The following is an 18347-nucleotide window of genomic DNA, read 5'->3' on the forward strand; positions in this document are numbered from 1 at the left end:
ATGCTCTCAACGCTTCTAACACAAATTGTGAACCCCTTAGCCTATATTGTCCCCGTCTTATTGGCTGTCGCATTCCTAACCCTGCTTGAACGGAAAGTCCTTGGTTATATGCAACTACGGAAAGGCCCCAATATTGTAGGGCCTTACGGCCTCCTCCAGCCAATTGCAGACGGCCTAAAATTATTTACCAAAGAACCCATTCGACCCTCCACTTCCTCCCCCCTATTGTTTTTGCTCGCCCCTATCTTAGCACTTACTTTAGCCCTTGCACTATGAGCCCCCCTGCCCCTTCCCCACCCAGTTGTAGACCTCAACCTCGGCGTACTATTCGTCCTGGCCCTCTCCAGCCTAGCAGTTTATTCTATCCTCGGATCAGGATGGGCCTCTAACTCGAAGTACGCCCTTGTCGGCGCCCTCCGTGCAGTCGCCCAGACCATTTCTTATGAGGTTAGCCTTGGCTTAATCCTGTTAAGTGTAATCATCTTTGCCGGGGGCTTCACACTACAAACCTTCAACATTGCTCAAGAGAGCATCTGACTAGTGTTGCCTGCTTGACCCCTAGCTGCAATATGATACATCTCTACTCTTGCAGAAACAAACCGTGCCCCCTTTGACCTCACCGAGGGAGAGTCTGAGCTAGTCTCAGGTTTCAACGTAGAGTATGCAGGCGGCCCTTTCGCCCTATTTTTTCTAGCAGAATACTCTAATATTTTACTTATAAATACACTCTCAACAATTCTATTCCTAGGGGCCTCCCACATTCCCTCCTTTCCTGAGCTAACTACCACTAACCTAATAGTAAAGGCCGCTCTTCTCTCCGTTGTGTTTCTCTGGGTCCGAGCATCTTACCCCCGCTTCCGATATGACCAGCTTATACACCTAATTTGAAAAAATTTTCTCCCCCTAACCCTAGCACTAGTTATTTGACACCTGGCCCTCCCAATCGCATTTACTGGGCTCCCCCCTCAATTTTAACCCAGGAGTTGTGCCTGAAACAAAGGGTCACTTTGATAGAGTGAATCATGGGGGATAGAACCCCCCCGACTCCTTAGAAAGTGGGGACTTGAACCCGACCTGAAGAGATCAAAACTCTTTGTGCTTCCATCTACACTACAATCTAGTAAAATCAGCTAAACAAGCTTTTGGGCCCATACCCCAAAGATGTAGGTTAAAGTCCTTCTTTTACTAATGAGCCCCTACGTCTTAGCCCTTCTATTATTTAGCCTCGGCCTAGGAACTACAATAACCTTCGCAAGTTCCCACTGGCTACTCGCCTGGGTCGGCCTCGAAATCAATACCCTTGCAATTCTTCCACTAATAGCACAAAATCACCACCCCCGGGCAGTTGAAGCGGCCACCAAATATTTCCTTATTCAAGCTGGGGGCGCCGCCGTACTACTTTTTGCCGGCACAACAAATGCCTACCTCACCGGCCAATGAGACATTCAACAGGCCGCCCACCCTCTCCCAATCGCTATTATCACCCTTGCCCTAGCCCTTAAGCTTGGGCTTGCCCCTCTTCATTCCTGGATGCCAGAGGTATTTCAAGGCTTAAGCCTTACTACAGGCCTGGTCTTGGCCACCTGACAAAAGTTAGCCCCCCTCACCCTCCTCCTTCAAATTCAACCTGTCAACTCTCCCCTTCTCATTTTTTTAGGCTTAGCATCGACCCTTATTGGGGGCTGAGGAGGACTCAACCAAACCCAACTACGCAAAATCCTAGCTTACTCTTCCACCGCCCAACTAGGCTGAATAGTGCTAGTCCTACAATTTGCCCCTTCTTTAACTACCCTTGCTATTTTAGTGTACATCGCCGCTGCAACTGCAACATTCCTTACTTTAAAACTAGCCAAGGCCACGAGCATTAATATACTAGCCATCTCCTGAGCAAAAGCACCTGCACTTGTAGCTCTCACCCCCCTTGTGCTCCTATCTCTTGCAGGTCTCCCTCCAATGACAGGGTTTATACCCAAATGACTTATCCTCCAAGAGCTCTCTAAACAAGAGCTAGCTCCCACCGCCACCCTTGCGGCGCTCACCGCACTCCTTAGTTTGTACTATTATCTCCGACTTACATACGCTATAACCCTCACTATATTTCCTAATAATCTAGCCGGCACACTTCCTTGACGACTACCATCCCATCAGCTAACACTCCCCCTAGCTTGCCTAGCTATTGCCACTATTTCTCTACTACCCCTCACCCCCGCTGCACTAGCCCTAGTAGCCCTTTAAGGGACTTAGGTTAGCACAAGACCAAGAGCCTTCAAAGCTCTCAGCGGGGGTGAAAATCTCCCAGTCCCTGATAAGACTTGCGGGGCACTATCCCACAGCTCCTGTATGCAAAACAGATACTTTAATTAAGCTAAAGCCTTTCTAGACAGGTAGGCTTCGATCCTACAAACTTTTAGTTAACAGCTAAACGCCCAAACCAGTGAGCATCCGTCTACCTTTCCCCCGCCTGTTGGGCGGGAAGGCGGGGGAAACCCCGGTAGACGTTAGTCTGCTACTTCAGATTTGCAATCTAACATGTGGAAACACTTCAAGGCTTGATAGGGAGAGGACTTAAACCTCTGTTCGTGGGGTTACAATCCACCGCTTAAAACTCAGCCACCCTATCTGTGGCCATCACACGTTGATTTTTCTCTACCAACCATAAAGACATCGGCACCCTCTACTTAGTCTTCGGCGCTTGAGCCGGGATAGTCGGAACTGCCCTTAGCCTGCTCATTCGGGCAGAACTTAGCCAACCTGGCTCCCTATTGGGAGACGACCAAATTTATAATGTAATTGTTACCGCTCATGCCTTTGTAATAATTTTCTTTATAGTTATACCCATTATAATTGGAGGCTTTGGAAACTGGCTTATTCCCCTTATGATCGGAGCCCCCGATATGGCTTTTCCTCGAATAAATAATATGAGCTTCTGACTCCTCCCTCCCTCCTTCCTCCTCTTACTAGCTTCTTCAGGTGTAGAAGCCGGGGCAGGTACCGGGTGAACCGTCTACCCTCCTCTTTCTGGAAACCTAGCCCATGCAGGTGCCTCTGTAGATTTAACTATTTTTTCTCTCCATTTAGCCGGTATTTCCTCTATCTTAGGGGCAATTAATTTTATTACAACAATTATCAACATAAAACCTCCCGCCATTTCTCAATACCAAACCCCTCTCTTCGTATGGGCCGTTTTAATTACTGCCGTTCTTCTACTTCTTTCACTCCCTGTACTAGCTGCCGGTATCACCATGCTCCTCACCGACCGAAACCTAAACACCACCTTCTTTGACCCTGCAGGGGGAGGAGATCCCATCCTTTACCAACACCTCTTCTGATTCTTTGGCCACCCCGAGGTTTACATTCTTATTCTCCCAGGATTTGGTATAATCTCCCACATCGTAGCCTACTACGCCGGCAAACAAGAGCCCTTCGGTTATATAGGAATAGTCTGAGCTATAATAGCCATTGGACTCCTTGGGTTCATTGTTTGAGCTCACCACATGTTTACAGTCGGAATAGACGTAGACACACGTGCTTATTTTACATCCGCCACAATAATTATTGCCATCCCTACTGGTGTAAAAGTCTTTAGCTGACTAGCAACCCTTCATGGCGGAACAATCAAATGAGAAGCCCCCCTTCTTTGAGCCCTGGGGTTTATTTTTCTATTCACAGTTGGAGGCCTAACAGGCATCGTCCTTGCCAATTCGTCCCTAGACATTGTCCTTCATGACACTTACTACGTCGTAGCACATTTCCATTATGTACTTTCAATGGGAGCCGTCTTCGCCATTGTTGCCGCTTTCGTACACTGGTTCCCGCTATTCACAGGATACACCATGCACTCCGTCTGAACAAAAATTCACTTCACAGTCATGTTTATTGGGGTAAACCTGACCTTCTTCCCCCAACATTTCCTCGGATTAGCCGGGATACCTCGGCGGTACTCAGACTACCCAGATGCATATACCTTGTGGAACACAGTGTCTTCCATTGGGTCCCTAGTTTCTCTAGTCGCCGTCATTATATTCCTATTTATTATTTGAGAAGCATTCGCCGCTAAACGTGAAGTATCCTCCGTAGAGCTTACTACAACTAATGTAGAATGACTTCACGGTTGTCCCCCACCATACCACACATTTGAAGAGCCTGCATTTGTACAAATTCATTATAACTAACGAGGAAGGGAGGAGTTGAACCCCCATAAATTGGTTTCAAGCCAACCACATGACCGTTCTGTCACTTTCTTAAAGACACTAGTAAAATTTAATTACATGGCCTTGTCAGGGCCAGGTTGTGAGCTAACTCCTCACGTGTTTTATCATGGCCTTTCCCTCCCAACTCGGATTCCAAGATGCTGCCTCTCCTGTGATAGAAGAACTTCTTCACTTTCATGACCACGCTATAATAATTGTCTTTATAATCAGCACACTAGTCCTTTATTTTATCGTCGCCCTAGTTACTTCTAGCTTAACTAATAAATATATCCTAGATTCCCAAGAAATCGAAATTATTTGGACCGTCCTCCCAGCAATTATCCTTATTTTAATTGCCCTCCCTTCTCTCCGCATTCTTTACCTTATGGATGAGATTAATGATCCTCACCTAACCATTAAAGCCATGGGCCATCAATGATATTGAAGCTACGAATACACTGACTACGACGCTCTTGAGTTCGACTCTTACATAATCCCGACACAAGACCTGACCCCCGGACAATTCCGTCTCCTAGAAGCAGACCACCGAATAATTGCCCCCGTTGAGTCCCCCGTCCGAGTTCTTGTCTCCGGTGAGGACGTCTTACACTCCTGGGCCGTCCCCTCCTTAGGCGTAAAAATAGACGCAGTGCCCGGACGACTAAACCAGACAGCCTTCATTGCATCTCGCCCTGGCGTATTCTACGGACAGTGTTCAGAGATCTGTGGCGCAAACCACAGCTTCATGCCTGTAGTAGTTGAAGCAGTTCCTCTACAAGACTTTGAAGCCTGATCCACCCTTATAATCCAAGATGCCTCGCTAAGAAGCTAAACAGGGTCTAGCGTTAGCCTTTTAAGCTAGAGACTGGTGACTCCCATCCACCCTTGGCGGAATGCCCGTCAACTACCACACCAGCTGCTTCACAATATTAGCCCTTAGTCTTTTCCTATACTTTACCATAGGACATGCTAAAATTGTTGGACACGCAACCACCCTCAAGCCTTCTCCATGGCCTGCAAAATTTCTCACCGAACAAAAGTGGTCCTGACCTTGATCCTAGGCCTTTTCGACCAGTTTTTCTCGCCATACTTCCTCGGTGTTCCCCTTTTAGCAATTGCTATCGCCGCCCCTTGAGTATTGTTCCCAAAACCCTCTAATCGTGTAATCAACGGTCGATCCCTTGTAGCCCAAAATTCATTTGTTTTGAACTTTGCAAAGCAAATTCTTCTTCCCCTAAACGTGGGGGCCCATAAGTGAGCACTACTACTTACCGTACTAATAGTTAATCTTATTACCCTAAATCTACTTGGCCTTCTCCCTTATACCTTCACTCCAACCACCCAGCTGCCTCTTAATATGGGGTTCGCTATCCCTTTATGACTAGCCACAGTTGTAATTGGCCTCCGAAATCAACCAACCATCGCACTGGGCCACCTCCTGCCAGAAGGCACCCCCGCCCCTTTAATCCCCGTCCTAATTATCATTGAAACAATTAGCCTATTTGTTCGACCCTTCGCACTAGGCGTGCGACTAACAGCAAACCTGGCAGCCGGCCATCTCCTGATTCAACTGCTATCCTCCGCCACTCTTTTCCTTATCGACCAGATGTGGCCCGTAGCAATCCTAACCGGCCTAGTTATAGCACTATTAACCCTTCTTGAATTAGCCGTAGCGGCCATTCAAGCCTACGTATTTGTGCTTCTTCTCTCACTCTACCTGCAAGAAAATACCTAGAAATTACGCCTAGAGCACCCAACAAACAAATAATGGCCCACCAAGCACACGCATACCACATAGTTGACCCCAGCCCTTGACCCTTAACAGGCGCAATTGCCGCCCTACTAATAACATCAGGCCTTGCAGTCTGATTTCACCAACACTCCACCACCCTTATAACCCTTGGCACCATCCTTCTGCTTCTTACAATATACCAATGATGGCGAGACATTGTCCGAGAGGGCACCTTTCAAGGACACCACACACCCCCCGTACAAAAGGGCTTGCGATATGGTATAATCTTATTCATCACCTCTGAGGTCTTCTTTTTCTTAGGATTTTTTTGAGCTTTTTATCATGCCAGTCTCGCCCCCACCCCCGAACTAGGGGGCTGCTGACCCCCAACAGGTATTTTTACCCTCGACCCACTAGAAGTCCCTCTACTCAATACAGCAGTTTTGCTTGCCTCTGGGGTGACCGTTACCTGGGCACATCATAGCATTATAGAGGGCGATCGCAAACAAGCCATTCACTCTTTAACCATAACAATTATTCTTGGCTTCTATTTTACAATCCTGCAAGCGCTAGAGTATGTTGATGCCCCCTTTACAATTGGTGATGGAGTTTATGGTGCTACCTTCTTTGTAGCGACCGGCTTCCATGGCCTCCATGTCATTATTGGGTCAACCTTCTTGGCAGTTTGCCTTCTCCGACAAATTAAACATCACTTTACATCTGGGCATCACTTCGGATTTGAAGCAGCCGCCTGATACTGACACTTCGTGGACGTTGTTTGGTTATTCCTCTACGTCTCTATCTACTGATGAGGCTCGTAATCTTTCTAGTACTAACTAGTATAAGTGACTTCCAATCACCCGGTCTTGGTTAAAGTCCAAGGAAAGATAATGAATTTAGTCATAACCATCATTGCAATTGCTAGCCTCCTCTCCACTATCCTTGCTATCGTGTCCTTCTGTCTCCCTCAAATATCCCCAGACTATGAAAAGCTCTCTCCTTACGAATGTGGCTTCGACCCCTTAGGGTCTGCCCGGCTCCCCTTCTCCCTTCGATTTTTCCTCATTGCTATTCTTTTCCTCCTATTTGACCTAGAAATCGCACTCCTTCTCCCCCTACCCTGAGGGGACCAACTAGCCTCCCCCCTTGTATCTTTTTCGTGGGCCACTGCACTTTTAACCCTCCTGACTCTTGGCCTAATTTATGAGTGAGCACAAGACGGCCTAGAGTGAGCTGAATAGGCAATTAGTTTAATAAAAACATTTGGTTTCGGCCCAAAAGCTTGTGGTTTAAGTCCATAATTACCTAATGACATCCATCCAATTTACCTTCTCTTCAGCATTCATTCTAGGGCTGACAGGCCTCGCGTTCAATCGAACACATCTCCTATCAGCGCTTTTATGTCTTGAAGGCATAATACTCTCTCTATACATTGCTCTCTCCATCTGAACCTTGGAGACGGGCTCCACCAGCTCTTCTGCTTTACCTCTATTTCTTCTGGCTATCTCAGCTTGTGAAGCAAGCGCAGGTCTTGCTCTTCTAGTAGCCACAGCCCGAACCCACGGCACCGACCGCCTGCAAAGCCTAAATCTCTTACAATGCTAAAGATCCTTATCCCAACCCTTATACTAATCCCCACAATCTGGCTCGTCCCTGCCAAGTGATTATGACCCTCAACTCTTGTGCACAGTCTAGTAATTGCAGTAGCTAGCTTCACCTGATTTAAGAACACCTCAGAAACAGGCTGAACAACCTTAAATTCCTATATAGCTACTGACCTTTTATCAACCCCCTTGCTGGTACTTACTTGCTGGCTTTTACCTCTAATAATCCTTGCAAGCCAACACCACATGGGAAATGAACCCAAAAATCGTCAACGAACCTATATTACTCTTCTAACCTCCCTACAATTTTTTCTTATCTTAGCCTTTAGCGCTACCGAACTCATTATATTTTACCTAATATTTGAAGCTACTTTACTCCCCACGCTAATAATTATTACCCGCTGAGGAAACCAAGCAGAACGCTTAAATGCAGGTATATACTTCTTATTTTACACGTTAGCAAGCTCCCTTCCGCTTCTTGTTGCACTCCTAATTCTCCAAAACACTAGCGGAACACTCTCCCTTTTAACCTTACAATATATGGGGCCCCTAAGTTTAACGACACACGCAGATAAACTATGATGGGCCGGCTGCCTCCTAGCATTTTTAGTGAAGATACCCCTTTATGGAGTTCACCTCTGACTTCCTAAAGCCCATGTTGAAGCCCCCGTCGCAGGTTCAATAATTCTTGCTGCAGTGCTTCTAAAGCTAGGCGGTTACGGCATAATGCGAATAATACTAGTTCTCGAGCCCCTCACAAAGGAAATAAGTTATCCCTTTATAGTGTTTGCACTTTGAGGCATTATAATAGCAGGCTCAATTTGTCTTCGCCAAACAGACCTAAAATCACTAATCGCTTACTCGTCAGTTAGCCATATAGGCCTTGTAGTAGCCGGCATTCTCGTCCAAACCCCATGAGGATTTTCTGGTGCATTAATTCTTATGATCGCCCACGGCCTAACATCTTCCGCCCTTTTCTGCTTAGCAAACACTAACTATGAACGAATCCACAGCCGAAGCATTCTTTTAGCTCGTGGTCTACAAATGGTTCTGCCTTTAATAGCTACGTGGTGATTTTTTGCTAGCCTAGCTAACTTAGCCCTCCCTCCCCTTCCCAATCTTATGGGAGAACTGATAATCATCACCTCCCTGATTAATTGATCTCCTTGAACCTTAGCTCTTACCGGAAGTGGCGTCCTTATTACCGCTAGCTATTCAATGTATATATTTATTACAACCCAACGAGGGCCTCTGCCTAGTCATTTAATTGCTCTAGATCCCTCCCATACCCGAGAACATCTAATCATGGCCCTACACCTTCTCCCCCTTATTCTCCTCATCCTTAAGCCCCATTTAATCTGAGGGTGAGCTAGCTGTAGATATCGTATAAAAAAGACATTAGATTGTGATTCTAAAAATAAGGGTTAAAACCCCTTTATCCACCGAGAGGGGCTGGCAGCAACGAGGACTGCTAATCTCCGTCTCCTTGGTTGAACTCCAGGGCTCACTCGAACCGCTTCTGAAGGATAACAGCTCATCCGTTGGTCTTAGGAACCAAAAACTCTTGGTGCAAATCCAAGTAGAAGCTATGTTTTTCCCAGCATCCGTATTGACATCAAGCCTCATAATTACCCTATTTCTCCTAGGGTCCCCATTGTTGCTTAGTTTATTCTCTGCTCCAGCAAAGCCGAGTTGAGCGACAACACATGTCAAACCTGCTGTGAAAGGCGCATTCTTTGTTAGCCTTATCCCCCTTATTCTTTTCATTAATTTCGGTAAACAACAAGTGATTTCTACATGGACTTGAACAAGCACTTTAACATTTGATATGAGCGTTAGCTTTAAATTCGACCATTATTCCCTTATCTTCACACCTGTAGCTTTATATGTAACCTGGTCGATCCTAGAATTTGCAACCTGATATATGCAAGACGACCCCGACATGAACCGATTCTTTAAGTACCTGTTGATTTTCCTCATCGCAATAATTGTGTTAGTCACCGCCAATAACCTTTTTCAACTTTTTATCGGCTGGGAAGGCGTCGGCATCATGTCGTTCCTCCTTATCGGCTGGTGGTCCGGCCGGGCTGACGCCAACACAGCTGCCCTTCAGGCAGTTGTCTACAACCGAGTCGGAGATATTGGGTTAATTTTTGCCATGGCCTGAATAGCCACAAATATAAACTCATGAGAGCTGCAACAGATTTTCATCGCACTTAAAGGCTTCAACGTAACTCCTCCTGTCTTAGGACTAATTATTGCCGCCGCTGGTAAATCCGCTCAATTTGGACTCCATCCTTGACTTCCTTCTGCCATAGAGGGCCCTACACCAGTATCCGCTCTCCTTCATTCGAGCACCATAGTAGTCGCGGGCATTTTTCTTCTTATTCGAATGAATCCTATGATCGAAAAAAGCCCCGCCGCTCTAACCCTTTGCCTCTGTTTAGGTGGACTAACGTCCATGTTTACTGCCTTCTGCGCTCTAACCCATAACGACCTCAAGAAAGTTATTGCATTCTCTACAGCTAGTCAACTTGGCCTTATGATGGTAACCATTGGCCTAAACCAACCACAACTCGCCTTCCTTCATATTTGTATACATGCATTTTTTAAAGCTATGTTATTCCTCTGCTCCGGATCAATTATTCACAGCCTTGGTGGTGAACAAGATATCCGGAAAATGGGGGCCCTCCACCGCCAAACACCCTGAACCTCTTCCTGCTTTATTATTGGCACTCTCGCCCTAACCGGTATGCCTTTCCTCTCCGGCTTCTTCTCTAAAGATGCTATTATTGAAGCAATAACCACTTCCTATTTAAACACTTGAGCCCTCCTACTCACCCTTTTTGCCACAGCTTTTACGGCCATTTACAGCGTTCGCCTAATTTACTTTGTACTAATACCTAACCCCCGCTCAATAACTATCACCCCTATCGGAGAAGCAAACCCCCAAGTACTCAACCCCCTTAAACGACTTGTATGAGGAAGTATCTTTGCAGGCTTATGACTCACCTTAAGCATTAATCCCCTTAAAATTCCTGTAATGTCAATGCCTCCCACAATTAAACTGACTGCCCTTCTTGTCACAATTTCCGGACTCCTAATCGCACTCTGATTTATTACCCCTTCCGGTGCACGTATCCAAACCACCCTTTTCCCCACTCCCCATCACTTCAGTAGTATACTTGGGTATTACCCTACCCTCGTTCACCGAATAACTCCTAAATTGTCCTTAATGTGAGGCCAAACGATCGCCGACCAGACAATTGACCAGAACTGACTAGAGGAAATTGGACCAAAAGCCACTGCAACCCTCAGCAAACCCCTAATTATCTTCACGAGTGAAATACAACAAGGTCGCATGAAAACACACCTCCTCTTCTTTTTCTTGGGCCTTACCCTAATAACTTCAATAATTATTTATTAGCGACCCCATGCCAGGTAGGGCTAGCCCTACCTAAAGTACTTGGTGCCGGGCTCTGCCTCACCAAAAATTAAGTGCCGGGCTCTGCCTCACCAAAATTAAGTGCCGGGCTCTGCCTCACCAAAATTAAGTGCCGGGCTCTGCCTCACCAAAATTAAGTGCCGGGCTCTGCCTCACCAAAATTAAGTGCCGGGCTCTGCCTCACCAAAATTAAGTGCCGGGCTCTGCCTCACCACATATTATGATTATTAGCGCCTGCCCACAATTCGCACCCCGCCTGATCGTCTCTAACTTAATGGCAAGCCTTCGAAAAACGCACCCCCTCCTAAAAATCGCAAACGACGCCCTCGTTGATCTCCCCGCCCCGTCAAACATCTCAGTGTGGTGAAACTTTGGATCTCTTCTCGGACTCTGTCTGATCGCCCAAATCCTAACAGGCCTTTTTTTAGCCATACATTACACCGCCGACATCAACACCGCCTTCTCCTCCGTCGCTCATATTACCCGAGACGTTAATTACGGGTGACTAATCCGGGACATACATGCCAACGGCGCATCTTTCTTTTTCATCTGTATCTATATGCACATCGGCCGAGGCCTTTATTACGGCTCTTACCTATATAAAGAGACATGAAACGTTGGGGTGGTCCTCTTACTTCTTGTAATAATGACTGCTTTCGTAGGATACGTCCTGCCCTGAGGACAGATGTCATTTTGAGGCGCAACTGTAATTACCAACCTTCTTTCGGCAGTACCCTACGTCGGCAATGCTCTTGTACAGTGAATTTGAGGAGGATTCTCAGTAGATAATGCCACCCTCACCCGTTTCTTTGCCTTCCATTTCCTCTTCCCGTTTGTGATTGCAGGGGCTACCATAGTACACCTACTGTTCCTTCATCAAACCGGCTCAAATAACCCCCTTGGCCTCAACTCAACTAGTGACAAGATCCCTTTTCACCCCTACTTTTCTTACAAAGACCTTTTGGGGTTTGCAGCCCTCCTGGTCGCACTAGCTACAGTTGCACTTTTTACCCCCAATCTCCTGGGAGATCCAGACAATTTTACCCCCGCTAATCCCCTTGTAACTCCCCCTCACATCAAGCCTGAGTGATACTTCTTGTTTGCTTATGCAATCTTACGCTCTATTCCCGACAAACTTGGAGGCGTTCTAGCCCTCCTTGCCTCTATTCTGGTCCTCCTCGTCGTCCCCTTTCTCCACACGTGCAAATTGCGTAGTCTAACTTTTCGTCCCCTCTCACAACTCCTCTTCTGGAGCCTCATCGCAGACGTCGCAATTCTCACCTGAATTGGGGGCATGCCCGTCGAAGACCCTTACATCATTATTGGCCAAGTCGCATCCGTCTTATACTTCTCTATCTTCCTCATCTTCTTCCCCCTCGCAGGCTGATTAGAAAACAAAATCCTCGGCTTAGCATGCACTAGTAGCTCAACGCCAGAGCGTCGGTCTTGTAAACCGGAGGTCGGAGGTTAAACCCCTCCCTATCGCCCAAAAAAGAGCTCTGTGCCGCCCCATAAATGTACTTAGAGTATATCTATGTATTATCAACATACATTTATATTAACCATTTAATGAGCATTCGTGGGCAATATTTAATTAATTTACAAAACTTGCTTCACCACCAGGCAGATATCACTACTAACAGTAGGTATACATTAAGCATTTGATAAGTCTCCCATAGTCCTATTCCAGGGCAGGCGAAACTTAAGACCGAGCGCCAGATTCATAAGTTAAGTTATACCTTTATCCACCATCTCGTCAACTCTCAGATTCTTAATGTAGTAAGAACCGACCAACAAGCACATATCTTAAGGCTAACGGCTAATGAGGGTGAGGTGCAACCATTGTAGGGTTTCACACAGTGAACTATTCCTGGCATTTGGCTCCTATTTCAGGGCCAATGATTGGTAACACCCACCGCACTTTTATCGACGCTTACATATATGAATGTTTTTATTACATACTCCTCGTTACCCAGCAAGCCGGGCGTTCACTCCAGCGAGCCAGGGGTTCTCTTTTTTTCTTTTCCTTTCCTCTGGCATTTCAGAGTGCACACGGGTTTAACAGACAAGCGTGAGCATTTTTCTTGCTTGGGTAATAAGTTGAGTTATGTTAAGACCTCCTGATCTTTTTTTTGTTTTTTTTTTTCCCGGGCATAGGGTAGGTAAATCTTTCCTAAATTTTATGCGAGAAATTATGATCGTTTTATCGAAGATCCCCCTACCCCCTTACTTCCGTAACATGTCTAAGACCTAATACAAACCTAAACTTTAGTGAGCCCTAACGGGCTCGGCCCCATATGTTTCTGTACAAAATTCGGGTTGAATAGCAAATATTCTGCACCTTCCCACTAACCCCCCCCCCAGGCGCCTGAGCCCCCATCCTCACCCCCCCCCATCCTCACCCCCCCCCCTACTTGATTGGCCGCACTGGCCCCCGGCTGCAACCCCGTGACACCTCCAAAGCAACATAAAGAGCTACCAGAAGAGCCCACCCGCAAGTAAGCAACAAGATGCCACCACTCCCATATGCCTCTGACACCCCCTCAGTCTCCCCCTGCATCACACTTATCTCTGACTCCTGGCCCACAAATCACCAAAAAAGGGGGGCCTCTGAGCTTTGCTGGAACAAGGCCACTACCCCTGTAAGCCCAAGATAACCCACTATAGACTTAAGCACCGACCCCTCAGCCAGACCTGTTGGAAGCGCATCCGAACACAGTGCTACCGAGTAAGCAAACACCACCAACATTCCCCCTAGATAGATTAGGAATAAAACTAGGCATGAAAAAGTGCCCCCCAAGCACATAATGAATCCGCACCCCATTGCTGCAACCATAACGAGCCCAAGAGCCGCATAAAAAGGTGAAGGGTTGGCGGCAACTGCCGCCATCCCCACCACCACACCAAACATAAGTAAGTACCCACAATATAACATGATTCTCACCAGGACTCTAACCAGGACTAAGGACATGAAAAGCCATCGTTGTTATTCAACTACAAGAACCTCAGTAGAAACACCCCCCCCGTACGCACTAATAGCCCAACACCAGGCTTGTAAGCCGCCTTATCGCTCAAAGAGAGGAGATTTTAACTCCCACCCCTAACTCCCAAAGCTAGAGTTCTAAACTAAACTACTCTGTGCCGCCCCATAAATGTACTTAGAGTATATCTATGTATTATCAACATACATTTATATTAACCATTTAATGAGCATTCGTGGGCAATATTTAATTAATTTACAAAACTTGCTTCACCACCAGGCAGATATCACTACTAACAGTAGGTATACATTAAGCATTTGATAAGTCTCCCATAGTCCTATTCCAGGGCAGGCGAAACTTAAGACCGAGCGCCAGATTCATAAGTTAAGTTATACCTTTATCCACCATCTCGTCAACTCTCAGATTCTTAATGTAGTAAGAGCCGACCAACAAGCACATATCTTAAGGCTAACGGCTAATGAGGGTGAGGTGCAACCATTGTAGGGTTTCACACAGTGAACTATTCCTGGCATTTGGCTCCTATTTCAGGGCCAATGATTGGTAACACCCACCGCACTTTTATCGACGCTTACATATATGAATGTTTTTATTACATACTCCTCGTTACCCAGCAAGCCGGGCGTTCACTCCAGCGAGCCAGGGGTTCTCCTTTTTTTTTTTCCTTTCACTTGGCATTTCAAAGTGCACACGGGTTTAACAGACAAGCGTGTACATTTTTCTTGCTTGGAAGAATAGTCTGAACAATATAAAGACTTCTACTTTTATATTTCATTTTTTTTTTTCTAGGGCATAGGGTAGGTAAATCTTTCCTAAATTTTATGCGAGAAATTATGATCGTTTTTATCGAAGATCCCCCTACCCCCTTACTCTCGTTACTTATCTAACAACCGCACTTAGTTTCAATAGTTAAGGACGTCGAGAAGTCCCCGTAAAATATACATACATACTTTTAAGTAAATACTGATATTTACAAGTATTTTGTATTTTTATTTAGGCCGACCTAACACTAATTATAGGGCTCCGGGCCGCAGTCTGCTCTTGTTACCATTCAACAAGTATTTTACCCTCTTACAACTATTACCCCCTTCTACTCCTGACTTTGAAGCACCTTCATAGCAACAACTACCTTAAATGTATATATATATTGATTAAAATACACCCCCTAGTGCTTTCCTTTTTCTTACGCAAACCTGGGCAATATCAGTTACTTATAATTAACCCCCTAATTGTCTGCGCCTGAACACACTTAATACTTCTTGCCCCCACATTATATTTTCCCCTAACACCTCCGTACTATTTGAGCCCGCCCCTTGTTCAAAAACCCTCCACAATTTATGCATATATATATATGCATACAAATAAATACCCGCATGAGCACATATAATCATGTGTGTATATACCTATACAAATGTATATATATGTGTACATTCATATACACACACATTTTCGGGCTCCACACAGTTACTCCCCCTTCCCCCCCCCTCTGCCCACTTACGGGCCGAGAGTCAGAAGTCATCTCGCTAGCGTGGTTTATTTAAAACGTAACACTGAAAATGTTGAAATGGGCCCTAGAAAGCTCCGCAAGCACAAAGGCTTGGTCCTGACTTTATCATCAGCTTCAGCCGAACTTACACATGCAAGTATCCGCACCCCTGTGAGAATGCCCTCAGTTCCCTGCCTGGGAACAAGGAGCTGGTATCAGGCACAATTTTAGCCCATGACACCTTGTTTAGCCACACCCTTAAGGGAACTCAGCAGTGATAGATATTAAGCCATAAGTGAAAACTTGACTTAGTAAAAGCTAAGAGGGCCGGTAAAACTCGTGCCAGCCACCGCGGTTATACGAGAGGCCCAAGTTGATTATTCACGGCGTAAAGAGTGGTTAGGGAACAAATAGTACTAAAGCCGAATGTTTTCAAAGCTGTTATACGCATCCGAAAACAAGAAGTTCAATCACGAAAGTAGCTTTACTAAACCCTGAACCCACGAAAGCTAGGGAACAAACTGGGATTAGAGACCCCACTATGCCTAGCCGTAAACATTGATAGACCAATACAACCCCTATCCGCCCGGGAACTACGAGCACCAGCTTAAAACCCAAAGGACTTGGCGGTGCTTTAGATCCTACTAGAGGAGCCTGTTCTAGAACCGATAACCCCCGTTCAACCTCACCTTTCCTTGTTTTTCCCGCCTATATACCGCCGTCGTCAGCCCACCCTATGAAGGTTTAAAAGTAGGCTAAATTGGCATAGCCCAGCACGTCAGGCCGAGGTGTAGCGTATGGAAAGGGAAGAAATGGGCTACATTCCCTAATTTAGGGCACACGAATGATATGCTGAAACGCACATCTTGAAGGAGGATTTAGCAGTAAGTAGGAAGTAGAGCGTCCTGCTGAAATTGGCTCTGAAGCGCGCACATACCGCCCGTCACTCTCCCCGAAAAATTTCACCCTAATTATATAAAACCTTAGAGCAAAAGAGGGGAGGCAAGTCGTAACATGGTAAGTGTACCGGAAGGTGCACTTGGATCAATAATCAGGGTATAGCTAAGCTAGTAAAGCCTCTCCCTTACTCCGAGAAGTCCTCCGTGCAAATCGGATTGCCCTGATACCGAACAGCTAGCCCCCCAAGACAACTTCAACATACCACCATTAATACCCCCAGATGCACAACTCAAGATTAAACAAATCATTTTACCCCCTTAGTATGGGCGACAGAAAAGGGACTTAGGAGCAATAGAGAAAGTACCGCAAGGGAACGCTGAAAGAGAAATGAAATAACCCAGTAAAGCACCAAAAAGCAGAGTTAAACCCTCGTACCTTTTGCATCATGATTTAGCCAGTGATTTTCAAGCAAAAAGATTTTTAGTTTGTTAACCCGAAACTAAGGGAGCTACTCCAAGACAGCCTGTTAATAGGGCGCACCCGTCTCTGTTGCAAAAGAGTGGGACGAGCTTTGAGTAGAGGTGACAAGCCTACCGAACTTAGTTATAGCTGGTTGCCCAAGAAATGAATAGTAGTTCAGCCTCCCGGCTTCTCCGTTCACCTCAGTGTACACACATTCCTGATGTTTCAAGAAACCGTGAGAGTTATTCAAAGGGGGTACAGCCCCTTTGAAACAAGACACAACTTTTCCAGGAGGGTAAAGATCATAATTACACAAGGTAAGTAACTCTCGTGGGCCCGAAAGCAGCCACCCCCTAAAGAAAGCGTCTAAGCTCGAAACAATCTTGCCCCTCCCCCAATCCTGATCATTTAATCTTATCCCCCTAAACTTATTGAGCCGTCCCATGCCAACATGGGAGTGACCATGCTAATATAAGTAATAAGAAAGCCCTGACTTTCTCCCCGCACGCGTGTAAATCGGAATGGACCCCCCACCGAATATTAACGGCCCCAAATACAGAGGGCAATGGATTATAAACCAAACAACAAGAAAATCCTCCAACCACCAACCGTTACCCCAACACAGGTGTGCCTCTAGGGAAAAACTAAAAGGGGGAGAAGGAACTCGGCAAACACATAAAGCCTCGCCTGTTTACCAAAAACATCGCCTCTTGCAAATAATGAATAAGAGGTCCCGCCTGCCCTGTGACTATTAGTTTAACGGCCGCGGTATTTTGACCGCGCGAAGGTAGCGCAATCACTTGTCTCTTAAATGGAGACCTGTATGAATGGCACGACGAGGGCTTAGCTGTCTCCTCCCCTAAGTTAATGAAATTGATCTTTCCGTGCAGAAGCGGGAATAAACACATAAGACGAGAAGACCCTATGAAGCTTTAGACGTAAGGTAGACCAGACTACAAAGACCCCCTAATAAGGGCACAAACCAAAAGGACCCCTACCCCGATGTCTTTGGTTGGGGCGACCGCGGGGAAAGAAAAAACCCCCACGTAGAACAGGAGTACAACTCCTTAAACTCAGAGCCACAGCTCTAAGAAACAAAATTTTTGACCTAAAGATCCGGCAATGCCGATCAACGGACCGAGTTACTCTAGGGATAACAGCGCAATCCCCTTTTAGAGACCATATCAACAAGGGGGTTTACGACCTCGATGTTGGATCAGGACATCCTATTGGTGCAGCAGCTATTAAGGGTTCGTTTGTTCAACGATTAAAGTCCTACGTGATCTGAGTTCAGACCGGAGTAATCCAGGTCAGTTTCTATCTATGACATATTCTTTTCTAGTACGAAAGGACCGAAAAAAAGGGGTCACTACACTATGTACACCCTACCCCTACCTAATGAAAACAACTAAAATAGACAAGGGGGTATGTTTTCCCCGCCAGAGAAAATGGCACGTTGGGGTGGCAGAGCCCGGTAAATGCAAAAGACCTAAGCCCTTTCCACAGGGGTTCAAGTCCCCTCCCTAACT

General features: G+C 46.1%; 13 protein-coding genes and 24 non-coding genes across 37 annotated transcripts, besides 4 other annotated features; 28 read left to right on the forward strand and 9 right to left on the reverse strand. All coding sequences in view use genetic code 2, as the record gives it.

Annotated features, from left to right (window-relative positions):
- ND1 (NADH dehydrogenase subunit 1) lies at positions 1 to 975 on the forward strand. The gene has a single exon. It carries the CDS (start codon positions 1 to 3, stop codon positions 973 to 975), a length of 975 nt encoding a protein of 324 aa, YP_004581484.1.
- Positions 976 to 979: 4 nt separating this feature from the next.
- On the forward strand, positions 980 to 1049 carry KEH25_t01. Its single transcript has one exon. It is a non-coding gene; the product is annotated as a tRNA-Ile (tRNA).
- Positions 1049 to 1120, reverse strand: KEH25_t02. The gene has a single exon. It is a non-coding gene; the product is annotated as a tRNA-Gln (tRNA).
- Positions 1120 to 1188, forward strand: KEH25_t03. The gene has a single exon. It is a non-coding gene; the product is annotated as a tRNA-Met (tRNA).
- Positions 1189 to 2234, forward strand: ND2 (NADH dehydrogenase subunit 2). Its single transcript has one exon. A coding segment is annotated over exon 1 (1046 nt).
- Positions 2235 to 2305, forward strand: KEH25_t04. Its single transcript has one exon. It is a non-coding gene; the product is annotated as a tRNA-Trp (tRNA).
- A 1-nt stretch (position 2306) lies between these two features.
- On the reverse strand, positions 2307 to 2375 carry KEH25_t05. Its single transcript has one exon. It is a non-coding gene; the product is annotated as a tRNA-Ala (tRNA).
- Position 2376: 1 nt separating this feature from the next.
- On the reverse strand, positions 2377 to 2449 carry KEH25_t06. Its single transcript has one exon. It is a non-coding gene; the product is annotated as a tRNA-Asn (tRNA).
- A 34-nt stretch (positions 2450 to 2483) lies between these two features.
- On the reverse strand, positions 2484 to 2550 carry KEH25_t07. Its single transcript has one exon. It is a non-coding gene; the product is annotated as a tRNA-Cys (tRNA).
- Positions 2551 to 2620, reverse strand: KEH25_t08. Its single transcript has one exon. It is a non-coding gene; the product is annotated as a tRNA-Tyr (tRNA).
- Position 2621: 1 nt separating this feature from the next.
- COX1 (cytochrome c oxidase subunit I) lies at positions 2622 to 4172 on the forward strand. The gene has a single exon. It carries the CDS (start codon positions 2622 to 2624, stop codon positions 4170 to 4172), a length of 1551 nt encoding a protein of 516 aa, YP_004581486.1.
- Positions 4173 to 4243, reverse strand: KEH25_t09. Its single transcript has one exon. It is a non-coding gene; the product is annotated as a tRNA-Ser (tRNA).
- A 1-nt stretch (position 4244) lies between these two features.
- On the forward strand, positions 4245 to 4315 carry KEH25_t10. Its single transcript has one exon. It is a non-coding gene; the product is annotated as a tRNA-Asp (tRNA).
- A 2-nt stretch (positions 4316 to 4317) lies between these two features.
- Positions 4318 to 5008, forward strand: COX2 (cytochrome c oxidase subunit II). Its single transcript has one exon. A coding segment is annotated over exon 1 (691 nt).
- On the forward strand, positions 5009 to 5082 carry KEH25_t11. Its single transcript has one exon. It is a non-coding gene; the product is annotated as a tRNA-Lys (tRNA).
- Position 5083: 1 nt separating this feature from the next.
- ATP8 (ATP synthase F0 subunit 8) lies at positions 5084 to 5251 on the forward strand. The gene has a single exon. It carries the CDS (start codon positions 5084 to 5086, stop codon positions 5249 to 5251), a length of 168 nt encoding a protein of 55 aa, YP_004581488.1.
- Positions 5230 to 5925, forward strand: ATP6 (ATP synthase F0 subunit 6). Its single transcript has one exon. The coding sequence runs from the start codon at positions 5230 to 5232 to the stop codon at positions 5923 to 5925; it is 696 nt and encodes a 231-aa protein (YP_004581489.1).
- Positions 5926 to 5957: 32 nt separating this feature from the next.
- COX3 (cytochrome c oxidase subunit III) lies at positions 5958 to 6742 on the forward strand. The gene has a single exon. A coding segment is annotated over exon 1 (785 nt).
- Positions 6743 to 6812, forward strand: KEH25_t12. Its single transcript has one exon. It is a non-coding gene; the product is annotated as a tRNA-Gly (tRNA).
- ND3 (NADH dehydrogenase subunit 3) lies at positions 6813 to 7161 on the forward strand. The gene has a single exon. A coding segment is annotated over exon 1 (349 nt).
- Positions 7162 to 7230, forward strand: KEH25_t13. The gene has a single exon. It is a non-coding gene; the product is annotated as a tRNA-Arg (tRNA).
- ND4L (NADH dehydrogenase subunit 4L) lies at positions 7231 to 7527 on the forward strand. The gene has a single exon. It carries the CDS (start codon positions 7231 to 7233, stop codon positions 7525 to 7527), a length of 297 nt encoding a protein of 98 aa, YP_004581492.1.
- ND4 (NADH dehydrogenase subunit 4) lies at positions 7521 to 8901 on the forward strand. The gene has a single exon. A coding segment is annotated over exon 1 (1381 nt).
- KEH25_t14 lies at positions 8902 to 8970 on the forward strand. The gene has a single exon. It is a non-coding gene; the product is annotated as a tRNA-His (tRNA).
- Positions 8971 to 9037, forward strand: KEH25_t15. Its single transcript has one exon. It is a non-coding gene; the product is annotated as a tRNA-Ser (tRNA).
- Positions 9038 to 9041: 4 nt separating this feature from the next.
- On the forward strand, positions 9042 to 9114 carry KEH25_t16. Its single transcript has one exon. It is a non-coding gene; the product is annotated as a tRNA-Leu (tRNA).
- On the forward strand, positions 9115 to 10953 carry ND5 (NADH dehydrogenase subunit 5). The gene has a single exon. It carries the CDS (start codon positions 9115 to 9117, stop codon positions 10951 to 10953), a length of 1839 nt encoding a protein of 612 aa, YP_004581494.1.
- Positions 10954 to 10995: 42 nt separating this feature from the next.
- Positions 10996 to 11185: a tandem repeat (heteroplasmic).
- Positions 11186 to 11245: 60 nt separating this feature from the next.
- CYTB (cytochrome b) lies at positions 11246 to 12386 on the forward strand. The gene has a single exon. A coding segment is annotated over exon 1 (1141 nt).
- On the forward strand, positions 12387 to 12458 carry KEH25_t17. Its single transcript has one exon. It is a non-coding gene; the product is annotated as a tRNA-Thr (tRNA).
- Positions 12459 to 13381: a sequence feature (control region I).
- Positions 13350 to 13381: a tandem repeat.
- Positions 13382 to 13906, reverse strand: ND6 (NADH dehydrogenase subunit 6). The gene has a single exon. The coding sequence runs from the start codon at positions 13904 to 13906 to the stop codon at positions 13382 to 13384; it is 525 nt and encodes a 174-aa protein (YP_004581496.1).
- On the reverse strand, positions 13907 to 13975 carry KEH25_t18. The gene has a single exon. It is a non-coding gene; the product is annotated as a tRNA-Glu (tRNA).
- Positions 13976 to 14042: 67 nt separating this feature from the next.
- Positions 14043 to 14112, reverse strand: KEH25_t19. Its single transcript has one exon. It is a non-coding gene; the product is annotated as a tRNA-Pro (tRNA).
- Positions 14113 to 15492: a sequence feature (control region II).
- Positions 15493 to 15560, forward strand: KEH25_t20. Its single transcript has one exon. It is a non-coding gene; the product is annotated as a tRNA-Phe (tRNA).
- On the forward strand, positions 15561 to 16508 carry KEH25_r02. Its single transcript has one exon. It is a non-coding gene; the product is annotated as a s-rRNA (ribosomal RNA).
- KEH25_t21 lies at positions 16509 to 16580 on the forward strand. Its single transcript has one exon. It is a non-coding gene; the product is annotated as a tRNA-Val (tRNA).
- KEH25_r01 lies at positions 16581 to 18273 on the forward strand. Its single transcript has one exon. It is a non-coding gene; the product is annotated as a l-rRNA (ribosomal RNA).
- On the forward strand, positions 18274 to 18347 carry KEH25_t22. The gene has a single exon. It is a non-coding gene; the product is annotated as a tRNA-Leu (tRNA).

This window comes from Notothenia coriiceps, mitochondrion (genome assembly GCF_000735185.1).
Source record: "Notothenia coriiceps mitochondrion, complete genome".
NCBI classification, from domain to species: domain Eukaryota; kingdom Metazoa; phylum Chordata; class Actinopteri; order Perciformes; family Nototheniidae; genus Notothenia; species Notothenia coriiceps.